The sequence below is a fragment of the Felis catus genome, chromosome D2 (assembly GCF_018350175.1).
Source record: "Felis catus isolate Fca126 chromosome D2, F.catus_Fca126_mat1.0, whole genome shotgun sequence".
In the NCBI taxonomy this organism is placed as follows: Eukaryota; Metazoa; Chordata; class Mammalia; order Carnivora; family Felidae; genus Felis; species Felis catus.
In genome coordinates, this window is record NC_058378.1 from 19,753,105 (window position 1) to 19,766,436 (window position 13,332).

Here is a 13,332-nt window from a genome sequence, read left to right on the forward strand (position 1 = left end):
AGAAAGAAAGAGAGAGAGAGAGAGAAAGCGAGAGAGGGAGAGCAATAGACTATCAAGTAACAGACCCTAGTATTAGAACAGTTTGATAGTACTAGAGGGAAGGTGGTTGGTTGGGTAGTTTTTGCAACATGTGAAGGGGATTGAAATGTGTACTTGCCAAAATGCACACTGGGTAATATTTGGTCCCTGAGACTAATTAACTATTTGTATTAACCTTTCGGAATCTAAGAAACAACAAAAAAATACAATTTGAAAAAGAAAGTAAATGAAATGAGTACCTCTCCAATCATTTAGTAGGTGCATTACATGAGATTGTAGTTATGGCTCCCTTGCCAGGCCTGCTGTGGCTTCAGAACTACCTTGGGGCGGGGGGTGGTGTATGGGCGGCTCAGTGAGTTGTGTGTCTGACGGGTTCAGATGATCTCGCCGTCTGTGAGTTCGAGCCCTGTGTTGGGCCTTGTGCCGATAGCTCAGAGCTTACATCTCCTTCTCTCTCTGCCCCTTCCCTGCTAATGCTGTATCTCTCTCTGTCTCTAAAGATGAATGAATTTTAAAAAAAATTAAAAAAAAGAACTACCTTAAAAGAAGTTACAGTGTCCTCTAAGTCACATTGCACAGATTCCTCTCTTTCCTGTGCAGAAATATTTAGCAGTAGTTGTGCAGGCATTGAAGAAGAATGAGGATGACAATGTTTTACAGAGAGACAAAGGCAGCTTAACAATGGAAGGTTAGTGGGAAATTCTCCGTGCGTGCCATCCTGGGCCTGTAATTTTGACGCTCATGACGCAAGTCAAATATAGGTTCATTTTGTATGAATTCCTTTAAAGGCCACCCATCCTTCCTCTGTGTCCAGCACTTTATCTTCATTAGTGACCGGGACAAAATGTGATCTGTGCCCATGTGGAGATCACTGCCAATGAAGAAAACAGGTGAAAAGGGGGTCCATGTGGTTAGTAGGGATGGGAGACAACAGCATGGGTCATTTAGAGAAGAGACTTGCACGTCAAAGGAAAATTCCTCCAAAAGGAAAACTTGGCACGAAGGTCTTGCAAAGGAATGCATTAGAGCTTTTGGAAAAGTGTGTTTTTACACTGAACAAAAGTGTTATAATCTCACCTGTGTATTTATTCCTAGAACTTGTTTAAACTGGAGAGGATCAGGTAATTTGTCTCACCAAATTATAGCATTGCGGCAGATATCTTCTAGGCTTCTTTCGTTTTTCCAAGGGCTTCTCTATTCCTGTGACAAGTCATTCTCTTTGGAAACCTCCATTGGGTCCTCTTCCTTATTGACTTTCCTTTGATTTTGAAGCAGCTTAACCCAACCAGGTTACATTTGCCGGTAGCTTTCTGCGTTATTTGGAAAGACAAAATAAGGATAATGAAGGAAATAAAAATCCTGACATTCAAGGACAATCACAGCCTACACTATTTTTCTACATATGAGCATTATTTTCAGAGAGTGGAATCACAATGTGAGTTTGGCTTTTTTGTTGGGCAAACTGTTTTGTTTCTGTTTTTATTCATATTTTCATTTCAACTGGGTAAACCCTACCTCGTATCTTTAAATATCCATTTACATTGGTTTTCAATTTTTTTTTACCCTACTCCTCATAAGGAAAAATCTTGACCTGCTGCCAGTGCCCTTAATAGTACACATAAATGAGAAAAATTAGCCATAGAAGGAGGAGTGCTTGCTAACGTTGCTTCTTTAAAAAGTCATAATAGAGTGGCTGCACCAGTTTGTATTGTGACCAGCACTGCAAGAGTGTTCCTCTTTCTCCAAATCTCACCAACAATTGTTTTTTCTTGTGTGGTTAATTGTAGCCATTCTAACAGGTGTGAGGTGGTCTCCCATCATGGTTTTGCTTTGCATTCCTTAATGCACAGTGATGTTGACCATCTTTCCATATGTCTGTTAACCATCTGGAAGTCTTCTTTGTGAAAGTGTCTATTCATGTCTTCTGCCCATTTCATAACTGGGATTTTGGGGGGAGGGGTTGAGTTTAAGTTGCTTCTAGATTTTGGATCATAACCCTTTATCAGATATGTGTCTTGCAAATATCTTCTCCCATGCTGGGTGCTGCTTTTTTGTTCAATGTTTCCTTCACTGTGCAGGTTTTATATTGATAAGAATATTAGCCATCAACTGAGTTGCGTAGCCATTTGCAACTATGTGGATGGAACTAGAATGTATTATGCTAAGCTAAATGAGTCCATCTGAGAAAGACAAATATCACAATTTCACTAGTATGTGTAATTTAACATATGAGAAGGTGATGAAGAGAAGAGAGGTAGACTTAAAAAATTTTTTTAATGTTTATTTCTGAGACAGAGACAGAGCAAGAGTCAGGGAAAAGTGTGTGGGGGGGGGGACACAGAATTAGAAGCAGGCTCCTGGCTTTGAGCTGTCAGCCAGAGTGCGATGAAATATATATTTTTTAATGCTTATTTATTTTTGACACAGAGAGACAGAGCTTTAACAGGGAGAGGCAGAGAGAGAGGGAGACACAGAATCCAACGCCGACTCCAGGCTCTGAGCTGTCAGCACAGAGCCTGACGCAGGGCTCGAACTCACAGACTGTGAGAGCATGACCTGATCCAGAGTCAGACACTCAACCGACTGAGCCACCCATGCACCTAGAATAGAGGTAGACTTTTAATGATAAAGAACAAACTGAGAGTTGATGGAGGGAGGTGGGTGACAGATGGGCTAGATGGGTGGTGGGTCCTAAGGAGGGCACTTGTGATGAGCACTGAGTGTTGTAAGTGATGAATCACTGAATTCGACTTCTGAAACCAATATGTCAACTAAAATTTAAATTAAAATAAGAAACAAATCTAAACAGCCCACTCACTTGGTCGTGGTCCATTAAATGGTTTTGACAACAGTGTGTGACATTCTGTCTGACACCATCATTCTAAATGCTGTATCATGGACCTGTTGCCAGAGGAATTGGATCCTCTGAGAAGGTGTCCCATTCAGGGCTCTTAGAGAAAAAACAGAAATGACACATGCCTACATGAAAGTCTTTGTGCAAATCCCTAATCCCTGTCTTTAGTCTCCAGAAGCAGACCCCTCCCTTCTGGAATCAAAGGTGATGGCAGCTGAAATCATGGCAACAATCACTCTCCAGTAACAGAGTTGAGCCCCCCTCCCCCGCTACTGAAAACTGAGTGTCCTAATCTCAAATGCACAAGGGGTCTAATTTCAGGAGTGTGTGCACAAGGTGTCTAGTTTCAGGGGTGTGATGAGTTATTTTTCTAGTTTTGGGGATGAGAAATTACACCAAACTCATCGTCCTATGTTCACTTTTCTAATGATGAGGCTGGATGTTTATCACTTACTGCCATTTCCAAAATGTAGCCACTGTTCTCAGCTCTGGGTGAACCTGATGAACACACTCTCCTGGACATCCCCCGGGGACACAGACAGTGATCTGTGTCCAATCAGGAAACTTCAATCCTTGTGAAACCACTAAGCTGTTAGTGATGGGAGGTCAGTTTCAAGATTTCAGGACAGAAATTCTGTCACTACTTGCTTTGTCCCGTGTTTGTTCCATCTCTGTCTACTTCTCTTTCTCTCTCTCTGTCTCTCTCTCTCCTTCCCTTTTGTCTCTCTCTCTCTGCTCTCTGTCCTCATTTGCTCCCTATGCCTCTCTGCTAACCCTGGAAACGGGGAATCAACCCTTGCGTTAGGGGCTACCATATGAGAACATGATATAGGAGAGTAAGAAGCAAGTTTCCATGTCAAAAGATTGAAATAGTCTCTCAGTTGCAACTGAGTTCTGACACTGTGTGAGTGAGCTTGGAAGGAAAGTATCACCCTTTTGAGTCTCCGTTGAGACCACAACCCTGGTTTCATAGAGACTTAACTTTGAGGCAGGGCCACACAGCTATGCTGTGACTGGATTCCTCTCCTACGAAAATTGTGAGCTATTCAATATTTGTAATTTTAAGGTTCTAAATATGTAGACAGTTCTGTCAGAGAGGAATGGAAAGCTAATAGTCTACCAGGTCCCAGCATCTGGTCTATGCTCTGGCTCCTCTCTGCCTCTCCCCTCCCAGGATCCCACAGCCACATTATCCACCTTTCTGATGTGTCTGGACAAACTCGATTCTGTCTCCTATTCTTGACCACAGCAATATCTTCTCCTGACACATTGCAGACACGGGCAGGGTGGTTCCCTCTTGTCATTCTGGCCCCAGCAGATGTCACCTCCAGTGACTCCCCAGGCTTTCCTCACAGCACACTTGTTTTTTTCACTATTACAGTCCTTGAACCCCTTCCCTTTTTATTGGGACAAATCTTGTCTTTCATACCTTCGTTCATCTCCCCACCAGACTGTGAAGACCCAGCAGGTGGGGACTGCTTTGTGATTGTCAGCCTTTCAGTTAGGCCCACAAGATCCCCTAGCACAAAGTACGTCCTTGGAGCAGTGACTGAATGAAGAAATTGAAGGACTGTGGATTTAATGGGCTTACTCTGTGGAGATTACTGCTACTAATGGGGATTCCTGTTGTATCAGAGGCAGGGGGATTCCAGAATGATCTCTGCACGAACTTTCCCTTGTTCCGTTCCTCCAGCAAGTCTCAGTGTGCATCGCTGACACAGGAGGCTGCCTGTTCCCTGGTGTCCGGCGCTAGCACTGCAGCGACATGCATGAAGACCACCAAACAGAATCAGCACTCTAACCCTAACTTAACCTAACCTAACCTAAACCTAAGCTAATGTGGCCCTTGAAGGTCCCTGAGTAAAGCTCATAACCTACATGCCCAAGAGCTGTGCTATGATTCTCAGGTTTCTGTCGTTCCCCTTTGTCCATCCCCAGTGTATACTCGTGACTCATGAGGCATCCTCCAGTCAGCCAGCAAAATAAATCCCCTGTTTCCAAATGAAGAGCCTGGGGACCCTGGCCTGTTATTGGACTTGGGCTCTGGACTCTGTACAGTGCTCTGACATGTCCTTCCTTATCCCAGCTCTCACCACCCCAAGTCCCCAAACCTCTCTAGTCTCTAAAGGCTTCAGCAAGTATCAAGCCCTTCTCTAGTATCTCAGAACACAGTGAAGCATTGATTGAGAACCAAAGCCAGTTGACACTTTATGATTTTATGGAACTCAGGAGAAACCCGCTGGTAACACAAATGATTATGGGAGAACACCGAAGCCTTTTCTTCTTTAGTTATTGTCAAACTAACGGGAGTTTGTTCATCATAATTCCAGGTGCCCAGAGAGGTGGACTGTAGGACCCTAGTCCTTTCCTCTGGGGGCTGGGTCAAGAATGGCCCTGGGTGCAGCAGAGACCTACGAACATCAAGAATTTCTTGCCCATCTTTGGGCCTTTGTGCATGCAGCTGTGACAATGGATGCTTCTGCCCCATGATAGAGCTCTCTATCACCTGTTTCTTCTTTCTGTTTTGTCAGTGCCCAGTGTCCAGCCTCTCTTGAACATACCGTTCAGTGTGTGTGTGTGCCAGTTCATATGTGGAATTTGGATAGCAAGATGACCCCAAATGCACAGCATGTGCTGGCATGATTTCTTCTACAATATTCATCTCTCATTTTTAAAGCAAACATGATGGGAGAGGTTTAAGCTATTGCCAATTGCACCAAAATACTTCATGAGTTACATAGAAATTACCCTAATAGAGAGGTATAAAATCTGTACTCTGAAATCTTATGAAAGAAATGCAAGAGGACACAAAGAAAAAGGAAACCTCTCCATGCCCATGGTTTGGACTACAAAATGGTTAAATGTCTATACTACGCCAAACATTCTACATGTTAATGCAATCCTTATCAAAATACCACCACCATCTTTCACAGAAAAAGGATCCTAAAATTTGTATGGAATTCCACGAGTCCCAAATAAAGCAATCCTACAAACCAAAGCAAAACTGGAAGCATCATTGTGGACATATTACAAAGAGGACTGAAAACAAAACAATAAAAAGAAAAGCCTAATGATTTATTGTGACTAATTTATTCCAGGAATATTTCTATTTAGTTTCTCTTCATTCTTATACCTCAGCAGGAATCGAATAAAATCTAATGATTGCCACTCAGATATTTACAATAAATGAAGAAAAATAAGACAGAAGATTGTGCTATAATGAACATTCAATGTTTATGACATTTTCTACTCACGTGTTTCTAAATATGCAACATCCTCATTTCTAGGTGATAGTAGAATGTGACCAAATGCAGGAACCACAACTGACAAAAACTGTCTTTCAATGGAATTTAGATATTTCTATATTTCTGTCAGATATCAGTTTCCTGTAGGCAATCACAGAATTACAGCTAAACCATTGGGAGATTTTGCACTTTATCAACATAGGTTGTTGTAAAGTCTATGTAGCCAGAGACATAAAAACACACAGTGATGTGTCCCTGTGTGTTGAATGCACTCCAGAGACAGGTGTCATGCTGCAAAGCAATCATGTTAGATGTTAAAGAGAATAGAGAATATAACATGCTAAAGCAATTCAAAGCAGGTGGTGCTGGATAGACCACAACTCACTTCAAGGTCAAGAAGAGACTGGGATCAGGGGTCAGATTCAGGAGCAACTGGTCTGTGCTCAGGCAAGAAGCTCTAGGAGAGCTCCCACTCGGTGGTGTGGTACCGTACAGCAAGCAATTCGTTTTTCATGTTGGTTTGGAAGGATACGATCTCATTTCTGGATCAAAGGCCTAGTAACATGAGGAGCTACAGGGCTGTCACTTAGTGCCCAGTCCTTCCTGGGGAGCCTGCACTCACACCGTGTGTCATCACATAGCACTTAATTTCTGATATCGAAAAAGGAAAGGTTGACCTCCTGCCAGGAAGAGCTCATTGTTTGGGTGGCTTCCGTTGCCATGGGATGATTGCCCTGTTCTCTACCCACCCTTTTCAGGAAAGCCTGAGGTACCTACCCCCTGAGACACTCGGGGACCGTGCGTGTAAAGTTCATTCACCGAGCAGGTTGGGGCACAACAATACTCCAAGACTAAAATACCAGAGCCTGAATCTGAAGACTTGCCAGGAGCAAGAGCCTACCTTGTGAGTCACAAGGGCCTCTCTATCCACAGATGGGAATGGCTTGAAGCCTGGCCAGAGCTTGACACTTTGCTGACCATATTGACGTTGGGCTGCATGACGCTGCTCACGGGACTCCCTGGTACAGCTAGTGGGTGTTCCATTTCTCTTCAGGCCACAGGTCTTTTTCACTCCTTGGAACCCACACTTGCCCAGGGAGTTGTGCTGGTAACATCAGCTCCAGCTTCTTTCTGTTTTCACCTGACATGAAGAACCTTAGCCCTCAGTGTATCTTTTCAATTTTCTTACACTTATCCTCACTGTGTGTTCATTGGGAGACATTCGTGTTGGAGTCGGGCAGCCTTTGTCTCCAATTTTATTGGTGGAGTCTTGCCAAGTTCCCATCAATTTGGAATCGCTTGAGGAACTGATGCTCTTCTGGTGTCTGCCAGATGTATCTTGGGAACAGGAGGTACTGGGGACATGAATGTGTGAAGCACAAGAGGCTTGCTTGTGGGTAGTGGCAGGTGATGTTGGGAGACAGTTGGCCTCACTGCTGTGGCAAAAGTTGATAGAGATGGGGCATTTAGGGCCACAGTCAGAAGTAAAGAAAAAAATCACATAGGGCTGACTAGTATTCTTTTTTTTATAGTTTATTGATAAATTGCCTTCTTAAATATCCAGCACTTATTCCAACTGCCCCCTTCAATGCCCATCACCCATTTTCTCTCCCTCCACCACCCATCCACCCTCCATTTGTTGTCTCTAAGAGTCTCTTATGGTTTGCCTCCACCCCTCTCTGTTTGTAACTATTTTTCTCCTTCTCTTCCCCCACATTCTTCTCTTAAGCTTCTCAAGAAGCACATGTGAGTGAAAACATACACCTGTCCTTCTCTGACTGACTTATGTCGCTCAGCATACAACCTTCCCGTTCCATCTACATTGCTGCCAATGACTTGATTTCATTCTTTCTCATTACAGATAGGGCCGATTAACTCCCATTGAGCACACATGAAGGTTGTTTTCAACCCCCACCAACTAATTTCTGATATCAATGAAAACATGTCCTCAAAAAGTGGGGGTTGAAGTCTCTTGTTGTGCAAAGGCTATTACTGTGTTCTTTGCCCTGCCATAGACTGCCTCAACATGCTGCTTTCGGAGACTCTCAGGGATCATGCACGCCCAGTTTTTCGCCAGCAGGTGAACGTCAAAGAAATGACTCAAAAAACTAAATAGAATCAAAACCCATTCCTACAGACTGGGACATCAATTCTTATTGTGACTCTGCCCTCCAGATCACCATTGCTTTTACCCACAGACAGGAAAAGCTGCAAAGCTGGCAAGTGCCCCACCCCTTTACACTGATGTCAGATGTAGGGTTTTTTTTTGCTACATTCAGGCTCCCAGCTGTACCTAAAATATGTTCTTTGCTCTATACCCCCACAAGTTTTCCATTGTCATAGGACACCAATCTTCCCTGGGGAATCATGCAGTCACTTCATTCACAGAAATATTCCATTATCATCTGGGACAGGGTTTGGACCCAACTGCATCCCTTCTGACTCCCTTGATCCCATTCTAAACAAGTGTTCCAGTGAAATATTGAGGCTCTTAGCCTGGAATTTTGTCTCTATGATTTTAATTGTGGAGTCCTGCAACGTTGCCCTAGATCCAAGAGAGTGCAGACAATGGGTTCTACATGGGCTCACCTGTGACACCTCTCTTGGCAAGAGAAGGCAAAAAGTCTTCTGAAATGGGGCAAGTGTTACTGGGAGGGAGCCATCTTCACTCCAGTGAAAGGGGAGTTGGAGATCAGAGGTCAGAGTCAGGAATCATGTGACTGTTACTCAAAGATTGCCCAGCATTCACAAGCAGCTAACACATGGCGATTTCCATGGACACATTGCCCTCCCTGAGACCTGTGTGCTTGTTAGCCTGAGGGCTGTTGTGACCCTGTTCCACAGGTCGCTATGAGGTAACCACATGGTGAGAATTCCAGTGTTGGAGTATGAGCATTGTTCTTCCCCAGGTGGTACGGCAGACAGTCCATTCAAGGACTCGGGGACCAGAACCCAATTCCACAGACATGGCTGCCAGCCAGCACAAAGATGCCAACACTGAGATAGATCGCGAGGGCCTCTGCCCACTGGTTGTAAGTGGAAGGCCAGAGCCAGAAGATTCCTGCCCTACGTAGCTCAGGATGCAGTGCTCTTGTGACTGGTGCTTCCTTACATCCCAACCCCACAGATTTTCCTTCTTATTCTCAGGACAAATAGCTTGCCTGAGAAATGGTGCTCATGTCCACAGTCCCAGCTTCATTCCATTTTCATCTGAGGCGAAAGAAAAACTTAGGCCCTCAGTGTTTTTCTTCTCAGTTGTTATTATTGTGATTATGATTATTATAGTCATCATTTTTATTTACTGTCAAGTTCTTCCCTGTAGTGTTTGGTGGCAGAAGTCTGGAAGCCACCCTTCTGATTTTTAATTTTCAACTTTTTTTATAGCAGGTTCCCTGGATGTGGGAAAGCTTGGGAAATTAGTGCTTCATGGGCTTCCCTGGAAAACTTACACTGGCAACAGGAAGCAGGTACCCCAGTGCGTTGGAAAGCATTGAGCACAAGAGGTTGGCCTGTGGACAGAAGCCCGGGTGGAAAGCAACCTGACTTCCTTCTAGGGCAAAATGAAGATATCAGCAGGAAGGAGTCAGGAGCAATGCAGCTGCCACCCAGACAGCAATCTCCTAGCAGTTGGCAGCAAGCTCCCACACCTTGGTCCCACCTGGACAAATCTCTTTCTGATATCAGAGGAAGCATTATCATCTTACAGAGAACATGGTGCTTGGTAGGCTGTGGTAGGCATGCCAATGGTCAACCTGCTGACAACTTCCCCCTGCTGCCTGAAATGCCTGCCTTCCTAGCAGCTGAAGTGTTGCCTTTGCACATTGCAATCTCAGAGCTGGTCAGCCAAGAAAAGGATCAATCAAAGTGGACAAGACCAGAGCCCGGTTCCACTCATGTAAGTGTTAGAGCCAACACCATCACCTAATTACCCCTGCCTTTATACATTGAAGGAAAGAGCTGGAAGACAGGTGAAGGCCAAAAGACTCTTTGACCTGAGGTAAGAATGTACAGAGCTTGCAGAAAGGATCTCAGATTTAGCATGATAAAGTTTTGCGGGGTGATGGTGGGGTTTGTGTGGTTAAGAGCTGACGGCCCAGAAAGCATTCTTAAAGACTTCTTTGGTGCACAGAGGTGATTTTATTAAAGCAGCGGAATAGGACCTGTGGGCAGGAAGAGCTGCCTGCACTGGGCTTATGAAGACTGACTGTATATCCTACGGTCTTGGGAAGGTAACGTCTAAAGGCAAGTTTCCAAGGAGACATTCATAAGCTAAAGACTCACAGATCAATGGAAGCCGAGCTTTTGTCAAACTAAGGTAATTTCTCCCTCTAGGAAAGCATTAACATTAAGATAATAGGAAGATCTTGGAGAACAATTTTCCTCTGCCAGCTTCAAATAATTGTCAATTACTAAAGATTACAAAAAAATTCAAATTTAATGTTTTGAATATTTATTTTTTTAGAGAGAGAGGAGGAGAGAATGAGTCTGGGAGGGGCAGAGAGAGAAAGAGGGACAGCATGTGAAGCAGGCTCCAGGCTCTGAGGTGTCAGGACAGAACCGGACATGGGGCTGGAACTCAGGAACCCTGAGATCATGAGCTGGGCCCAAGTCGGAAGTTTAACCCACAGAGCTACCCAGGCGCCCTAGGAAATCCTATTTGATCTGCCATTTCCTTCTCGCCTTTGTTCCCCCCATCACTATGGAGAGGTGAGTGATACTGACCCATCAGGAAACCGAGTAGTTTTCTGGAGATTAGCCTGTTGATAACATTGCCTTTGCCTTGTAATTTCCAAAGATATTGATCAGGGTTGGGGCAGAAAGAGGGTGAGAGGATCCAAAGCAGGCTTCATGCCATGAGTGCAAAGCCAGATGCAGGGCTTCAAATCATGACCCTGAGATCATGACCTGACCCGAAATCAAGAGTCAGCTGCTTAACCCACTGAGCTACCAGGCACCCCAACACTTGCTGATTTTCTAACTCTATATTGGTTCCCACCAGGCACACTGGGCCTGCCCATAACTCAGTGTAAACCCAGGGAATGGTGGATAGCTCCCATTCTGTTCCCATGCTACCTGAAAGCAACCATTTACTGATATACAAAAAAATCCATTGACCCCCTTTTCACTTATCACTTGGTGCTGAAAAGGCTGCAGTTGGCATGATAAGAGTTATGATGAGGGAGCATGAGCAAGGCTGAGGGTAAACCACAAGTTAGCCGCCCCCTGCCACCCCATGGGGGATCTGAGGAATATCCCTTGGACACCCCTGCTACCCAAGAACAAAGGAAAGGGGCTTAAACCCTTGCCGTGCTAATGTCGGAAACAAAGGCACAGAAAAAATTAAATTCCCTTAATGCCTATAGGCCTTTGACAACACCTTGAAACCAGCACAGTGACCTCCCTCTAAGAGCTCAGCTGCCTAGATGATGGCACTTTGATGGGGGAAAAAGAGAACTGTAGCCTAACATTACCCCAACCTCCAGGACCTTGTAAGTCCACTTCCTTTGTCTCCGTTTCAAGATATACACCCGCAATCATCCTCCCACTTTTGGTCCCCGATCTACATCTAAAGGGTCTCATGACACGTTTTATTAAGGGATAATAGTGTTTCCCAAGTAAAAGTTATCCCCTGAAGGTGATGGAAACCTTGCTTCCAAAATTCCTTAGAGACATTCCATCCCTGACCTCCTGCCAACCTGAGGGAATATAATGATGAGTTAGTTATAGGACCCCAGCACAGCTCTTCCAGGCATTAAGAAAACCACCTTTTTGCACCAAAGACGTCTTTCAGAATTCTGTGTTGGTCCTCAGCTGTGGACCAGTCCACCATCATCCCCAAACATCATCATTTTGGCGTCCGAATGTGGGGCTTTGAATCTTCTCACCTTGAATCTGTGATTCAGTGTCAATTTGGTATGTTTTCTCTTTCATTTACTCTCCTTTCAGGGGATTTTTGAGAAGTAGGATTTTATGGGAACACTTTTCTGGGGATTGCTCTGGCTGCAATCCTCTAGCCTGTGGTGACTCTACGGGGAGGAGAAAACCTGTCTTTTGGTTGGAAGTTAGGACCTTGGCCAGAATGGTAGTGAGATGGCAGAAACTTGCCCTCTCTTTATTCCTTTCCATGTCTAAAGTTGTCTGTCTTGGGCAGTGGACAGCCACCTGACTACCATGTCTGCCAATCTTAAGACTCTCGTGTGTGAGGATTCCTCCTCATTGGTCTAATATGAGCCCCACCATATCTCTGGGCTAGCCTCTTCTGCATGCCAGATCTCCACTGAGAGCTGACCAAAACCAGTACACAACTGAATTAAAACACACCAGGGCACCGTTTCCTAGGGAAGTTGGCTATGAAGACTATGCGGGTTGGAATATCGCTTATATCACGATGGATTTCTCTACTGTTTTCCATCCATGTCCTATCCCCACTACTATTTAAAATTGGGTCATGTTCCCGTTGTCAAACTCCTCTGGTGTTTTCCATGGGTTGAAAGTAGCAGTTTCTTCTCTGCTTTCTCAGCAAGAGAAACGCAGTTCTTTAATTCAGGCACCCATCTGTTGTCTAGAATGCAATGGGGAAGCCGGTGGGAGTGGGGAGGCTAGCATCCCTCCTTCAGGAGCCCTTCGTCACCTGGTTGGCATAGTGATTTTGTTCAAGGGATGCCTCGGGTCACTTGGACACTTCGGGAACCCCTAATTCCTGTGTGGGGGAATGCTACTGGGGAGTCGGGATGGATTCTAGAGGTAATGTACCTTCTCTCTCTCTCCCTTTCTCTCGAGGTGGAACATGGAAGTTACTCTTTGGTCCGCAAAGATTCTCCCTTAGGATGCCTTTTGAACCCACTGGAAACAGTTGGGTTTGCAAAATGTGGAAAGGACTGATCCTGTAACACTGCATGGCCTTACTAACCAGGGCAAATAGACGGCTGTTGCCGTAGGTTCAGCCCTTCGGGGCTAATGGACCAGGAGCCTCTTGCAGAATGTGTTTGGTCAGTAACCAGGCCGGTGAGTTCCCCGCGGATATGTTGGATGACAATTGTCTAAACGGGCCTCCTCTTGAGAAAACTCAGTCACTGATAGGAACACAGGCCATCACAGGGCTGGTGGGACACGGGGGCCTCTTGCAGAATGTGTTTGGTCAGTAGCTAGGCCAGTGAGCTCCCCCTTGATATGTTGGATGACATTTGTCTAAAT

At 44.9% G+C, this 13,332-nt stretch overlaps 1 protein-coding gene across 2 annotated transcripts in view; it reads left to right on the forward strand.

Annotated features, from left to right (window-relative positions):
• The window catches only part of LOC109492447, a 56,037-nt gene that overhangs the window by 23,087 nt on the left and 19,618 nt on the right, over nucleotides 1-13,332 (forward strand). Inside the window, exons 2-3 of one of the 2 annotated variants that reach the window (XM_045039967.1) lie at nucleotides 9,523-10,033; nucleotides 12,919-13,143. In XM_045039967.1, the coding sequence (XP_044895902.1) occupies nucleotides 9,523-10,033; nucleotides 12,919-13,020 (613 nt within the window). In that variant the 3' untranslated portion in view covers nucleotides 13,021-13,143. Of the gene's footprint in view, nucleotides 1-9,522; nucleotides 10,136-12,918; nucleotides 13,144-13,332 lie in introns of both variants that reach the window. The other variant, XR_006586933.1, reaches the window with a different exon arrangement.